This window comes from Lissotriton vulgaris, chromosome 1_1 (assembly GCF_964263255.1).
Source record: "Lissotriton vulgaris chromosome 1_1, aLisVul1.2, whole genome shotgun sequence".
In the NCBI taxonomy this organism is placed as follows: domain Eukaryota; kingdom Metazoa; phylum Chordata; class Amphibia; order Caudata; family Salamandridae; genus Lissotriton; species Lissotriton vulgaris.
Window position 1 is genome coordinate 362402121 of NC_141685.1, and position 13923 is coordinate 362416043.

A 13923-nucleotide genomic window follows, 5' to 3' on the forward strand; every position below is an offset into this window, starting at 1 on the left:
TGGTAACACTATATGCTTTCTCATGTTAACTCTCCCCAAGCAAGCACTTTAGTTTTATACCACAAAATGGACTCACACAGTTATTGCTGTGATATGGGGGGCCTAAGTTTCGGTAAGTGGGATGGAGGGAGCATTAGTATTTGGGTGCAGGCTGGGACTCCATTTCAGCCAAACTTCATTATCATTGACACAGAGGGCAGATACGTTCTGATACGTGACTGCTTAGACATGCCTCCATAGTTCCGACCTAAACCTATGCCCCCAACATGGAGCAAACATTTTCCCAACAACACTTTCTAGTCACCTAGTGCAGTGGACTGACAACCCCTGGATATTGAAGGGAACTTCAGCTGCATTATGGACATACCTCTAGATAGATCATTCCTTCCCTTACCACAGGCTCCAACAGCACACAACAAAAAGCACTTTATGAGCTGGCTGCAACACTGGGACCTACTAGACATCGGGTGCCAGTGTAACCTGCAAGTAAAGATTTACTATTTTAATTCTCCTCCTCGCTACCTTCACATTAGGCTTGACCGCATTCTATTCTCAGCATCCATATGCACCTCTTTTTCACATATGCACAATCTGGGTCTGATTCAGACCACAATCCCCATATGGTTGGGTATCAACACATCCCTCCAAATTCAGACGTGGGGTATACAGCCTTCTCTAATAGAGGATGCCCCCTTTTGTTCCCTACTACATGAGACCGTGACAGACTATAACAGTGCAGTGGACTGGGAGGCCTTTAAAGGTGTGATACGCAGACACTTTATCAACACTGAAGTGCGTGCGGGAGGCGTTGGGCACTGAGCACTCCTTGTTCCGACTAGAGAATGAAACCATTGCTTCCTTGGCCAGCATGGAGGCCCTTACTATTGCTTATGCACAGCATGATTAATTACTTGAAAGACAGCAAAGCATAAACTATACAACACATGCGACAAAAGTTGATTCTGATTGAGACAAACTGTTGGCCTTGCTACTTAGACAAGCTAATGCAAAAAGTCCCTATTACCTTCATTTGATCTGCCCCCAATGTCTCAGTACACACCCTTAATGAAATCCATGCTGGTTTCATTCACCACTATTGTACGTTACATGCCTTGCCGAAAAGTTCTTTGTGGCTCTGTTGGATGACATCGCAGTGCCATGTATTTCTAAAGATCAGCTTCTGGAGCTAGATGCCCCTATCATTCTAGAGAAAATACAAGTGGCCTTACACTCATTAGCAATGGGGCAAGATGCCTATCCCTTACTGCTTGCCTTTGGAGTTCTACCAGGCGTATTCTGGCCTGCTTACCCAAAGCAAGAGCACCTTTACAAGACAGCCCTCGCTGAGGACATGCTTCCTCCTGAATTTAAGGAGGCTATCTTTGTGTCTATTCCTAACCCGGGTAAGGACATAATCGATCTTTCCGCCTATAGACCTCTTGCAATCCTGAATACCGATTACAACATAGCCAACTGGCTGCTGCCCATTCTCCCTCGTCTGACCAACTCAGATCAGAATGGCTTTGTTGCGGGAGAAGGAACATGGAAAATATTTGTAGACTTTACCGGATCATGGAATTCGCACCCAGACTCTACCACCAAGTAGAAAGCCTTATGTTACATTTTGGCAAGGCATTTGACTCCCTAGACTATGCAGATCTGTTTGAGGTGTTGATAATTGCCTGTTACGTATCATTGGTTTGCTCTATGCAAGCTTCTCGGCGAGGGTCAGAACTCGGCACCTTATTTCTGATCCACTGGACACCCACCCCGCCCCTAGACAGGGCTGCTCGCTCTTCCCCCAATTTCTTAGCCTTTTGCGATTGGGTCTATTGCCTATTGCCATTTGCTTGCATCCAGGGGTGAGACCTGGGGCATCTTCCTATCTGACGGATTGCATGCAGTCTTTCGTTACGCAGACAAAATCTTGCTTTATCTTAGGGACATCAAATCGAACCATGTGAACTTACACACAGGCAACACGCGCTTACCGCTGAGTATGTGGGCTGCAGGTTAACTCCTGTGTATTCCGATTCTTGCCTACTACGCCTGAGCCCGATGTTGATTGTGGGTGGTCCCTCTCTAATGGCAGTACGTTATGTTTTGCTACTTGGGATTTGTATGTTCCATGAGGAAACAGATTTACTAGACAGCAAAGCCACTAGAGCAGTAACAGCATTCAGCTGGTGGCCTTCTGGAGAATGCTTCTTTTATCTGTCATTAAAAGGGTGACTCTTTCGAAAATGATCAGGCTTCCTAAACTCTTAAACTATTTTTCCAACCTACCCATACTCCTCCCTGGGTCATTCTTTCGCAAACTGCATGAGCTGCTGGGGAATTTAATGTGTAGCAGTGGCTGCAGCCGAGTGGCGTAGGCCAAGATGTGGTGCCCAATAGAACAGGGAGGAGTAGGGGCTCTGAACTTTGAGCATTACTTTCTGGCCTCTCAGTTGCAGTGGATCTGCAGCTGGCTTTCCCAGGTTTACTTAGCAGACTCTGCCAAGCTAATGGTTCCATTGAAAGTGCAGTCACTCCAACTAACTTTCTCTCCTCGATGTGGTACAAGACAGCGCCTCTCACACCTACTATGGGTGGCTCATGCAAGCTTCAAATGGGCATTACATCTTACAGCCCAAACCATCCAACGCATTTCCCATCTGTCTCTTTAGCCTATTGAAGGACACTCCGATCTTGCAGCAGTGCGGAGCTGCTGGTCTCACGACCATTGTGACCTTTTTCAAGATGGCGTTTTCCACCCTTCCGAAGAGGATCACTAAACAACAGAACATTCCCACAGGACAATATTTAACTTACACTGCTTTGACATGAGTGCTAAGCTTGGACTGGGGCTCAGACGCGTACTAGCCATCTCACCACAAGGTCCTTCAGTATCTTAATGTCATGGGTCATGGCTTACACCGCATTAGATGGTTGACCAGCAACCTTGCAGAACACATCTGGGTGCCTATGACTGGTCTGAGGTCAAACTGGGAGGCAGACCATGTGGGGGCCATCACTGACAAAGACTGCAACATATTATCGCATCCCACTAAGGTGTCCAGAAATGACAGTTTCAGGCTCATCCAATTCTTCATCCTACATTGGGCTTACCAAACTCCTCCAAAATAAATAAGTACTTCCGACACAAACTCCTGCTGCCCAAACGCCCATTTGCTTAGTGTTGACATTCTCTACATGTTAAAGTCCTGCCTGCCCTTTCACAATACTGAAGGGTCACATCACCAGAAGCAACACACGTCATAGTTGAAAGTCATGCCCGTTGAGGCTTTTCCGGCATGCTCCTAAGAACAAGCGTCTCTCCCTCTTCACAGACCTTGCATTGTTGCAAGCAAGACTCATGGTGACTCAGAACTGGAAGGCGAGTGCTCCATCATAGGTATCTATGTGGTATCAATCAGTGAAGGTCTGGGCAGAAGCAGACAATTGTGCACTCAGCCAAGAGGAGGAAAAGGGATTGAGAAAACATATTCTCTCAAAGGAGTGGGAGGCACTGCTCATTGCCTTTCATACTCAACCAAGGGATGACGAACACCCACCATGAATGCATGTCTCGTGGACAGATAGCTTGGCTGACCTCTCCGACTTTCCTGGATATGAGGGTGGGGGGTGCACTGGGGTTGTATTCCGCCTGTGAACTGCCTCAACACATGAATACACACATTCAGTTTCAATACACAACTCGATCTGCCCTTCCCGCCCCCATTAACTCAGCTGACCATACACTACTACCTGTTGGCCCACGTTAATGTTTTACACAGTTTTGTTCACCTTGTGTGATGCCTTATCTGACAGATTTAAGCATGCAAGCATCCATAACCAACAGACCTTTATTGGCGTGCCTATGATCTGGTTAATATTCTAAATGTCAGTTCAAAAGCCAATAAATACGTCTGCATAGGTTAGGCATTTTCACATTATGCTTTATTGATTGTGTCCCAGGCGAATACAGATGTGCCTACCTTAAATTGTTTGAAAACTCAAACTCAAATATATTTTATAAAAAAACACACAACTATCATACCTCCTGCATCCTCAATAATATACCTAAAAACATGAGACAATCATGTTCACCTTTCATATTCTACGAAAGCTTGAGTGATAAAAACACTACAACAAATGTACCATGGTGTGAGAGCAAAACGTACAAAATTTACCTAATGACCAAATGCCCTCTTACCTCATCTTTTATGTCCTCCTGCTGTTGTGAAGTGAATATCTCCATTGCAGCCATTTGCCTCATCATTAGTTCGTCCACTGTCGTGTTACCTAGCAACATACGAAATAGTACCAAACTTCTTATTACAAAACATATTAAATATGGAAAGTCCGTCTAGAATTAATCAGAGATGAATTAATAAATCTACTTCAAAGAAAAGGTGCAGATTAGATTTGAATATCTAATTAGACTATTTTCAGAGTTTGAGATGATGAACCCTTATGAGTTTAGAGACGTGCGTTGAAAAGACAATCACATCTATGTAAGAGATTTTATTTTATGTACAATTTTAATGAAAAGCGTTTCGACTGTATACAGGCAACAATTTAATTACTGCATAAGAGTGCAGTTAATATTGCATCAGTAAATGTTTCTTCCTCTATCTTGCGTGTACTATGATCATTCAAACACCAATAAAAAACAATACTTAGCACAATAAGAATCCTTATAAATGAGAACTTTTATGTGTGGAATAAATCCCTTTAGCACATTTTTAAAAAATTAATAAAACAATGAATAAAATATATTTTGGGGAAATTAGCTGCAGAGTTCTCAAAGATGAGATGCTGTCATGTAACAATCTTACAGTATGTCTTTTTACTGTTTCTGCAGATCTGAATAAACATAAATCTGTCATGTAATAGCAACAGTATCCCTGATTTCGATGGATCAGTGTCTATCTTTATTTTTAAAACACACCTGCTCTCAGCTCGAACCACATAACTGTACAACATATTGTCACAGCTCCAGAGGGAGCCACTTACAACTGCAGGGGTTGCATAATTAATCATCAAATATAATTGCACCCTCGTGCAGAAACGATGCCTTGCGTACATCTCCTTAAGTGTCAGACGAGCATACCTGACTATTGGTCAAAAACAATGTTACATGAAGAAAGTGATTTTTTCTTCCAGGGCGTAGAAAGTAGATCTTTTTTTAAAAATTTTTGAAAACCTTTATTTGTGCAATCATAAAAGTACAAATACGGGCCCACAACCCTCAGGCCGGCCACGAATACTGTTTAAGCACCAGTGCATGCAATACGGCGACGCAATAGCACATCAACATCAATAAGCAAGCATTCAGCAGTTACACTGTAAATCACGTGCTACCGCGCCTCAGGAGCATTGAAGGTTAATTTTAAAAGTTTTCTGTAGCAGCTATTAAAGTCCAACTGTTCCATTTTAATTGAAAATAGAAATTATAAACTAAGAAAGCAGGGTCCATGTAGGCGTGATATAACAGTAGCGACAGGGTCACACATAGCCTAGCAACCCAAATGTCAAATCCCCCCAGGCGGCATGGCGGCCCATAAAGTGTGCAACAAGGGATCAGAGTCAACATCCTAACATTTGTCTACCGCCACCCGCCCACCAGCAACATCGACACGGACCCAAGATTGAAAAGAAAAGAAGAAATAAAATAAAGAAGAAAAACAAGGCACTATAGAAACAGAAAAGAGAACTAAAAACCCCATCCCCCAACCCCCACCCTACACGCATGCAGAGGTTATGGCCTACCCCCCCTCCCCCCCCCCCCCCCCAGCAGTGTGTCTGTCGCCCAATAAACCCGAAATATAGAAGAAGAAAGTGAGAGAAGAAAAAAGAGAATAATATCATAACACCTAAGATATAGGGAGCAAGAAAAGAGTAACCTAATCTAAGACTCCCATGAAACACCTAACCCCGGAGGAGGGCCATAATCATTGAGTACCGGACTCCACTGCCCGCACAAAGCCTCCACCCCATCCACAAGACCAAGAAGAGCACATCAGTTGTAACCGCAAGTGGGAAGGGATAGCACAAATAGAGCCCACAAGTATACCGAAACAGCGTTTCAATCCGGGTCCCCGCCAGCCGATCAGACAAAAAAATTACGAGACCACCAGCAGCAACATTTACCCCCGGACCCCCAGCCCACAAAAAACATCCACCCTGTGAAGAAGGATCAAAGACCGGACACATCAATGGCAACCTGAAATGAAAAAAGACCATTGCAAACAGCTCATACAAAAGTTTCAGGAAAGCGTCCCAGTTCAGGTCTTCGCTAGCCAAGTAGATAAAGTCAGAGCAAATTTAGGCAGTTCAGCAAGAGGAGAGAGAACCAGTACGGCTCAGGCAAGTTGGCATGTCAGGCACATACAGTTCCAATGAATATACCGTAGAAACAATCCGAGTCGAGTCTCCGCCAGTCAGTCTATAACGAGCACTGATAAAGACTCCCTCAGCCCTGGCCAGATCGCGACCGTCTCTTCAAACATGGCCTCCGGGGGAGGTCCGACCCAAACAAAGCCGGAGGACAAAATGGCCACCACCGATGAAGAGAAGGGAGGCAGAGACAAAATGGGCGCCTCCAGTCACCTGCCGAGCCGCAGACACACAGGATAGTCATCCCCAAACACAGGAGACAATATACAAGCCATTGTCTGGAGAAGAATGCTTGTGAGGCTGCCGGCTCAAAGGGGACCGATGTCATCAAAGGCAAAGTTGGAAACACTAACCTCTGCGTAGACAAAGTCTCAGACCCCGGCAAAAGGGGAAACAATGTAGCGCCACTGAAGCTGTTAGACGGCCGTTCACAACCATCACAGCAAATAGGGAAAGTCAACACCTCCCCACACTCGCTCCGCATCTTGGTGTCCCCCGCAGAGACAGACAGAGGCAAACTAGTATAGTGCTGAGAGTTGGCCGGTCTCCCCCGACCCGAGAGAAGGACACCGTCGAGTTGCTCACTCAGCTCACCGAAGAGGGAACGCCAGTCACGGCGGAGCTCGGCAAGTGCAGACAGAATGGTCCTGTACGTTGGCTCCGGTTGCAGGCACTCTAATTCCACAGTAGGGGATGATTCACTGAGTGCAGCCCCCAGCTCGCCATCGGGCAGAGTGGCATAATTGCAATGCGAGACAGTTCTCGCCATCTCGGGGAAGGCAGCCGCCATTTCTTCCTCCTCGGGACGTCTGCACGGAGAAGGCGGCGAGCGCGGTATCGAGTGACCGCAATCCTGGTCGCCGTTGCAGGCACAGCACACGGCCTTAGAGCGCCGCACGGGGGATGTCGTTGCCGCTCCGTCACTAGGCAAAGGCAGACACAGGGGCGACCCACAAGATGGAGCGGCTTAGAGTAGTCACAGTGCCACCCAGGGGAGTCGTCCACAGCGGGTACACGTCTGTGCGACGAGTCGTTCACACGGAGCAAGGCACTCGGGAATACTATGTTCGCCAGACTCCCCCTGTGACTGCGGCCTGGATGATCGCATCGGGGCACCTCGGGTTCAGCAGACTGTTGCCGGTCCAGGGTCTGTTGGCGGAGAGGAGCTAAACGGGTCCCAGAGCCAGGGCTGTGGCGGTCGTCCAGTCAGCACGACGATAACTCTCCCAATACGGCACGCAGGGACCTCGGATGAGCACGGATAGATTCAGCACGATCTCAGCATCGCTCCGCTGCGGTTAAAAGTCAGGATAGAAGGCAGGATGTCGGTGCTGGATGTACAGGCTCGCGGAGCCGGGAATCAGAACGTCCGTTCAGGTCGCCATCTTGGCTCCTCCCCCCGAAAGTAGATCTTTTTAAACTAATTTACCAATTCTTCAGAAATATCTAACAATCTGGACGGATAGGTATTGGATAAAGAAGAAGTAAAGGTCCTCAAAAAAATGCAGAACTTCCAATCTTCTAAACAAAGCTTGTGCCATAGTATCTGAATTCATGAAATAATGTTTTCCACAAAAGAAGCATAGGTCTTAAACATTTTTTGAATGCTCACCTCTGAAGTATGAGGCAGTAGCTGGATTAGTGCAATGTAAGGGCATAAACTGACAGTCAGAAAAAGAAGACAGATATGGGAAAGGACAGAAGCAAAAAATCAGCATCCTAGATGTTGGACTGAGAATGCATCTAGACAACTCCTTCTAGCATTATGCGAGTTATGTTAGCATTTGCGGAACCATTTTGTATTCAGCCGCCATTTTGTGCCATGATCATTATAATATGCTCTTGCCTCGTAATGTTTGCCTCAATAGAAAAGCAACTTCAATTGTTTCTCTCTAGAGTTATCCAACTTTGAGTTCCAATGCTTTACTGAATAGATTGTTCTGTCCTCAATACCTTTCCTCTTGAGTAAGCCCTGCTCCCACCCTAGAGAGACGAGCACAGGCAAAGTAACCTTGAACCCAAGATAACATGTACCCGTGTCCAAGATCGTAGCTGGTCTTTCTATTCCCTTTGTTCGTTATTGCATAGGCTGGAAAATTCCAGTTTGGGCGGGGTTTTAGAGGTGTTGGAAATGCATATTTTGTGTTACTGTGTGGACGGATCAGTTCCTCAGCAGATGTCTAAGGAGGTTTGTCAGACTGGACTCCGCTCAAGTGAATACTAATAAAATAACTTGGTTTTTATTCTCTAATGTCGGACTGACTTTTCATTTGTGTGGAAGGCTGAGAGGTGGTCGCAAGTGACCCAGGTAGTCCTAATCAGGTCACTTCCTGCAGTGTGCGCCCTAACAGGGACCCCATCGGGTGAGTGACCCTTCTTTACCCACGGACGGGTGAGGAGAACGGGGCCACGTCTGGTTGGATGAGCGGATCAGGGATGCCTGACTGATAGCCCTGCCTGTCTGATCAGTCGGTGCCTTGCCCAGTGGTCATCCCGACTGGGGTCCTGAAAGGTGAAACTCTTTGATCTGATTGTTTGGTCCGAAGAGTCGGCAGTGGAGAATAACTTTGTTTGACCTGTGTGCACCAGGTGAGTTTTTTTGGTTTTGTTTGTTGCTGTGATGCTACATTGGTTTGTATTTGGCACGGTCTGAGGATCGTCTTTGGAAGAGGGCTTGAATTTGTTTGGGTCCTTTGTGAAGAAGATGTTGTTCTGATCTGGATTTGGTGAGGTCTGTAGATCAACGTTGGTAAGAAATTTGCGAATATCTGCGTGGAATGGGTAGAGAAAAAGCTTTTTGTTTCAAGATGCCATTTTTCAGTAAATTATTTTGTGCAAGTTGTCGTTGTTCTAGTGATGCTCGATTGGAAGAGAGGCACTCTAAACTTCGACATGTATGTTAAGCATGGCCTAGGCCCGATTATGTTTAGTATGTTATGGCACAAATATACGAGGGACAACGCCGAGCTGCAGTGGCAGTTGACGGGCACATTTGATGAACAAAAGCATAGTTTCCTGCAGGATAAATTGTTTGCGAAGAGAAATAGACAATCCAGGTTTGATTCCCTTAGAAAGTGGCAAATGGAAGCTAAATAGAGACGAATGAAAGCAGAAAAGAAGGCTAGGTAAGGAAGGATGCGGAGAGTGACTCAGAAAGCTGTTGCATATGATAAAGAAAAGATGAGAAGGGAATAGTGTGTGCAGACAGGAGATTTTGATTGCAATGTGAAAAGTCTTATGTGGCTCGAGAGAACAATGATGCGTTTGTGGAGGAGTTGTTGGACCCCCGACCTCCGCCTCCGTATGCCCCGCAGAGAATATACCCAGCGGTGCCACAGCCTCAGTTGTCTGTTTCTTCTGCTACTGCAGTTTCTGTCTCTTCTGTTACTGACCCCCCTGCTTTGGCTGCCGCGTTTCCTGCAGTATCTGTGGGTTCGCCTTCCGCGCCTGTGAGGACTGTTGGTCCCCTGCTACTCCTATTGTGTCAGCGTCACTTCTCTCCCCAGCCCTCTCACCCACGACCCAACCATTGGTGACCTTAGTGCCTGTCCCTTTCGTCACCACTCCTTCCCTTATCCTCCAATCCCCGTCGGTATTGGGTAGCAGGACACCTATATGGGAGTGGGGGACAGGGACTGGGCAGCTGCTAGAGAACGACTGGGGCAGATGTTGATACGATCAGATGTGGGAGATGAGGAGAAAAAGGCAGTGGCCAATCAGGGAGCCCAGTGGGCTCATAACCCAATTTGCAGTGTAGAGGATGTGTGAGAAGTAATGAAAGACTATGAGCCTTTTGTCCAGCAGCATGCCCTTAAGCATATGTCGGCTAATTTGATTGGGCTTTGTGAACAATGTTTTAACGAAGCAGCGCCACAGATTATATATGATATTAAGGATCATGTCTATGTAGCTGACATGGCGCCGGGTCAGGTGTTTGGTAATGTTGCGAAGATGTTTGCCTACCGTGGTAGGCAACTTAATAAAAGTTCGAAGAAGGTGTCTCAGTTTCCGATGAGGGAGGTGCAAACCATATATCATTACAAAATACCAGAGCAACGAGATCAGCATGATAGTGTTACCATATCAAAGGTGGAGGCTCGATTTCAGGAACAATGGGTTTAAACTCCTTGGAAGAGGAGTGAGGTTTTATCTCTTAAGACTCAGTTGCCCGACCCTAGTAAAAATCCCACAGGATAATATAAAGAACTGACTGAAGCAGCTTCTTCGACTGTAAAGACGCTTGCCAATATCGAAATGTTTTGGTTTGCTGGTACCTGTCGACATTTGGAGGCAGGTGCACACACAGGATCATGTTGTGGAGTTAAATGGCACCTGGGAGCAGATTAAAGACTGGGGCAAAGACAGGAAACCCGGGGAGAAGCCTAAGGCTGAGATACTAGAATTACCTGGTCGAATTATTACTTATATGCATTCTCTCATTCCACCAATGGTAGATTGGGACAGTTAACAGCATGTCGTCAGAAGAAAGATGAAAGTGTGTCAGATTCCTTCACTCTGTTTGAGGGTGTGTTTTTGGATTTTAGCAGACAGGATTTGTCAAGTGGAAGGGAGAGTCCGGCTTTTCGTTAATAGATTTGTTACGAACATGCTTCCTGAGATTGCAACTCGGTTGCAGGCTTCGGAGAGTACTTGGACTACCTCCTCCCCTCCTCTGATACTAAGTATGGCACAGTTGTATGAGCTTAGGGAGAATGCCGAGAAAAAAGAAGAATAAGGAATTGAAGATGAAGGTGTTGTTATAGCAGGCGTCTAGAGGCACTGGCTGATAGCATGGTACTGGTCCAGCCCAGCAGCTTCCTCGTACCAGTAGGAATGCTACGCCAATGGAGCCGAATAAGTGTGGGTACTGTAAGGAGGAGGGGCACTGGCGCAGTGAGTGTCCTGTGTTATTGGAGAAAGTTGTAGTACCCAAAGGAAGGGGTTCTCGTGGACGGGGCCGTGGAGCAAGTGATCAATTTAGTGTCTAAGCAGATTGGTCACAGGAGGGTCGTTCTGACCAGAACTATTTTGATGACCCTTGAGAAAGACAGTATTATCACGATGATTATGATCTGGATGAGGTGACAGGGATGTCTCATGGTTAGGACAGCCAGGGACAGGTTGAGGGACCAGTTCAGATACCTTAGATCAGCGCTGTCCTAATGTCACCGCGGATTTGCAAGGCTTGGTTGAGAAAATCTTGGTGGATACAGGTGCAATGAATTGCTCTTTTTCTCGTTCGCTGGTCCCCGGGGCAGCTCTGTCTGGCCAAAATAATGTTTCAGTAGGTTTTTCAGGCATACCGGCTGTGAGCCCCATTTCCAAACCTCTTGACTTGACTATCGGTCCTTTTTTATGGACTGTCAATTCGAATTAACATCCAATTGCGGTGAAAATTTAATGGAAATAGACTTATTAAAGAAGTTGCATGCAACAATTTTCTGTCCTCCAGAAGGGGTCTATATGACAATGGGACAAAATAGGACCAAATGTGACCAGTTCCAAACAGTGTCTGTCCAAAGATGCGCCCCTTCCTGCTGAATTTAAAGATGTGCCACCCACTTTGTGGGCGGAGGGTGATATGGATGTGGGACTCTGGCAAATCTCCCCAGTTTCCATCAAGGTTAGGATAACGCTGTCTTGCCCCGTATTCCCCAGTACAAAATTCCTCAGGCGGGGGAGCAAGCTTTGCTAGGAATAATACTGGATCTGATGGAGTCTTGAGTTGTTGAGGAGACATCAACAAATGTGTGTAACTGTCCTATTCTTAAAAAGGCATCCCTAGACTTTTGATTAAAAATAAGCTGGAAAAGGATGTTGTGAACTAATGGTTCAGTTTAGTTTTTTCTATAATGAACGTTTTTAACATGAAACTATTGTCCTAAAGATGGTGACTATCTTTTTCACCGAAACGCTACATCGACAGTTTTTCTTCTTATAACACAAATTGTTTTATTATGTATTTTATTTTAATGAATATGATGATGTTTTTACTTATATAATGAAAAGATAACAGATTGATTGATAAATAAAATAAGATATACAATCCATTTCTTTGCCAACTTTTGCCCTCATTGTACTCTGCTGATCTTATTCATTTAGAAATATACAACATTTTGATATATAAGGGTTATATTGTGTACATTTAAATTTGTTAATTTGTTTCAACTCTATGCTATATCCAACATACCGCCTACCAATATAGCAGCTTTAGAATAGATGACCGTTTGAGATTTTTTCCTTATAAAACAAGACAAAGGGACTCTTGTTTTTGTTGTATACAAACCCATTCCCTTTTCCTAAAAAGTGCTTCTCCCAATACTTTTTGATCCCTAGACTGCCCCGCAGACTATGCAGATGTTTATCGTTTTGTGATTGATTTGCGTGTAGTTAACAAGATAGTGGTTCCTCAGTTGCTGATGGTCCCTGACATTACTGCCCTCCACACAAAGATTCCCTCCTCTGCCAAATTATTTTCTGTTATTGATTTAAACGTGCATTCTTTAGCATACCAATTCATCCAGATAACCGTTATTTATTTGGTTTTACGCTGGCTGGCAGAAGTTTTAGACTCTGTTGCGCTCCTCAGGGCTATACTGAGAGCCCTAGTATATATGGCCAAGCTCTGAAAGCTCAATTGGATTCCCTCACGCTTTTTTCAGGTAATGTATTGCTCCAGTACGTGGATGACATACTAATCGCTTCAGACACTGAACAGGGATGCAAGGACAGTATGGTTAAGTTGTTGCTCCATTTGGCTCATCATGGACATAAAATGTCCCTTCCCAAATTTCAATATTATCGACAAGTCACCTACTTTAGAAGGAGGGTAGGAGATTGCCCCTGATCGCATTAGAGCCATTGTTAAAATGTCCGTCCCTAAAACTCAAAGGGATGTACGCGCCTTCATTGGCATCACTTCCTACTGTTGGCATGGAATCCATAACTATTCATTACTAATAAAGTGTCTATTAACACTAACTACTAAAGATGTGCATGAGCCTCTGCCTTAGACGCATGATTGTCAGCAGTCTTTTGAGCAGTTGAAGGTTGCGCTTTGCTGTGCTCCTGTGCTTGGTAAACCAGAGCACCCAAAGCCGTTCGTGTTTTACGTACGCAATACGGCTGGTTATTAGCTTTCTGTCTTAACACAGACCTTTGGAGTTAAGCAACGGCTGTGTGCTTATTTTTCTACTTTGCTTGACCCAGTCGCCAGAGCCCTTCCGAGCTGTCTAAGCGCGGTCGCGGCTGTGGCCATATCTATTAGGAAATCGACTGGGCTTGTACTTGATACTGACCTCACTGTCATGGTACTGCATGCTGTGGACACTCTTGAATAGGACCAAGACGCAGCACCTTACCAGTGCACATCTGACTATTATCAGCTAATTCTTTTTGCCCCACATATCACGATCAAAAATTGTGCCACTCTGAACCCTGCCACGTTACTACGCCTCCCTTCTGAGAGCGCGGAAATAGACATACATGATTGTCTTTTCCGGGTGGAAGAAGAAATGAAGGGACGGGTAGACCTGAATG

General features: G+C 45.4%; 1 protein-coding gene across 2 annotated transcripts in view; it reads right to left on the reverse strand.

The window, feature by feature from the left end:
• Window positions 1–13923, reverse strand: part of FAF1 (Fas associated factor 1) — a 1861897-nt gene that overhangs the window by 489548 nt on the left and 1358426 nt on the right. For both annotated transcript variants that reach the window (XM_086952414.1, XM_086952412.1), the window contains exon 15: window positions 4199–4287. In XM_086952414.1, coding sequence (XP_086808540.1) covers window positions 4199–4287 — 89 coding nt within the window. The remainder of the gene's footprint in view (window positions 1–4198; window positions 4288–13923) is intronic.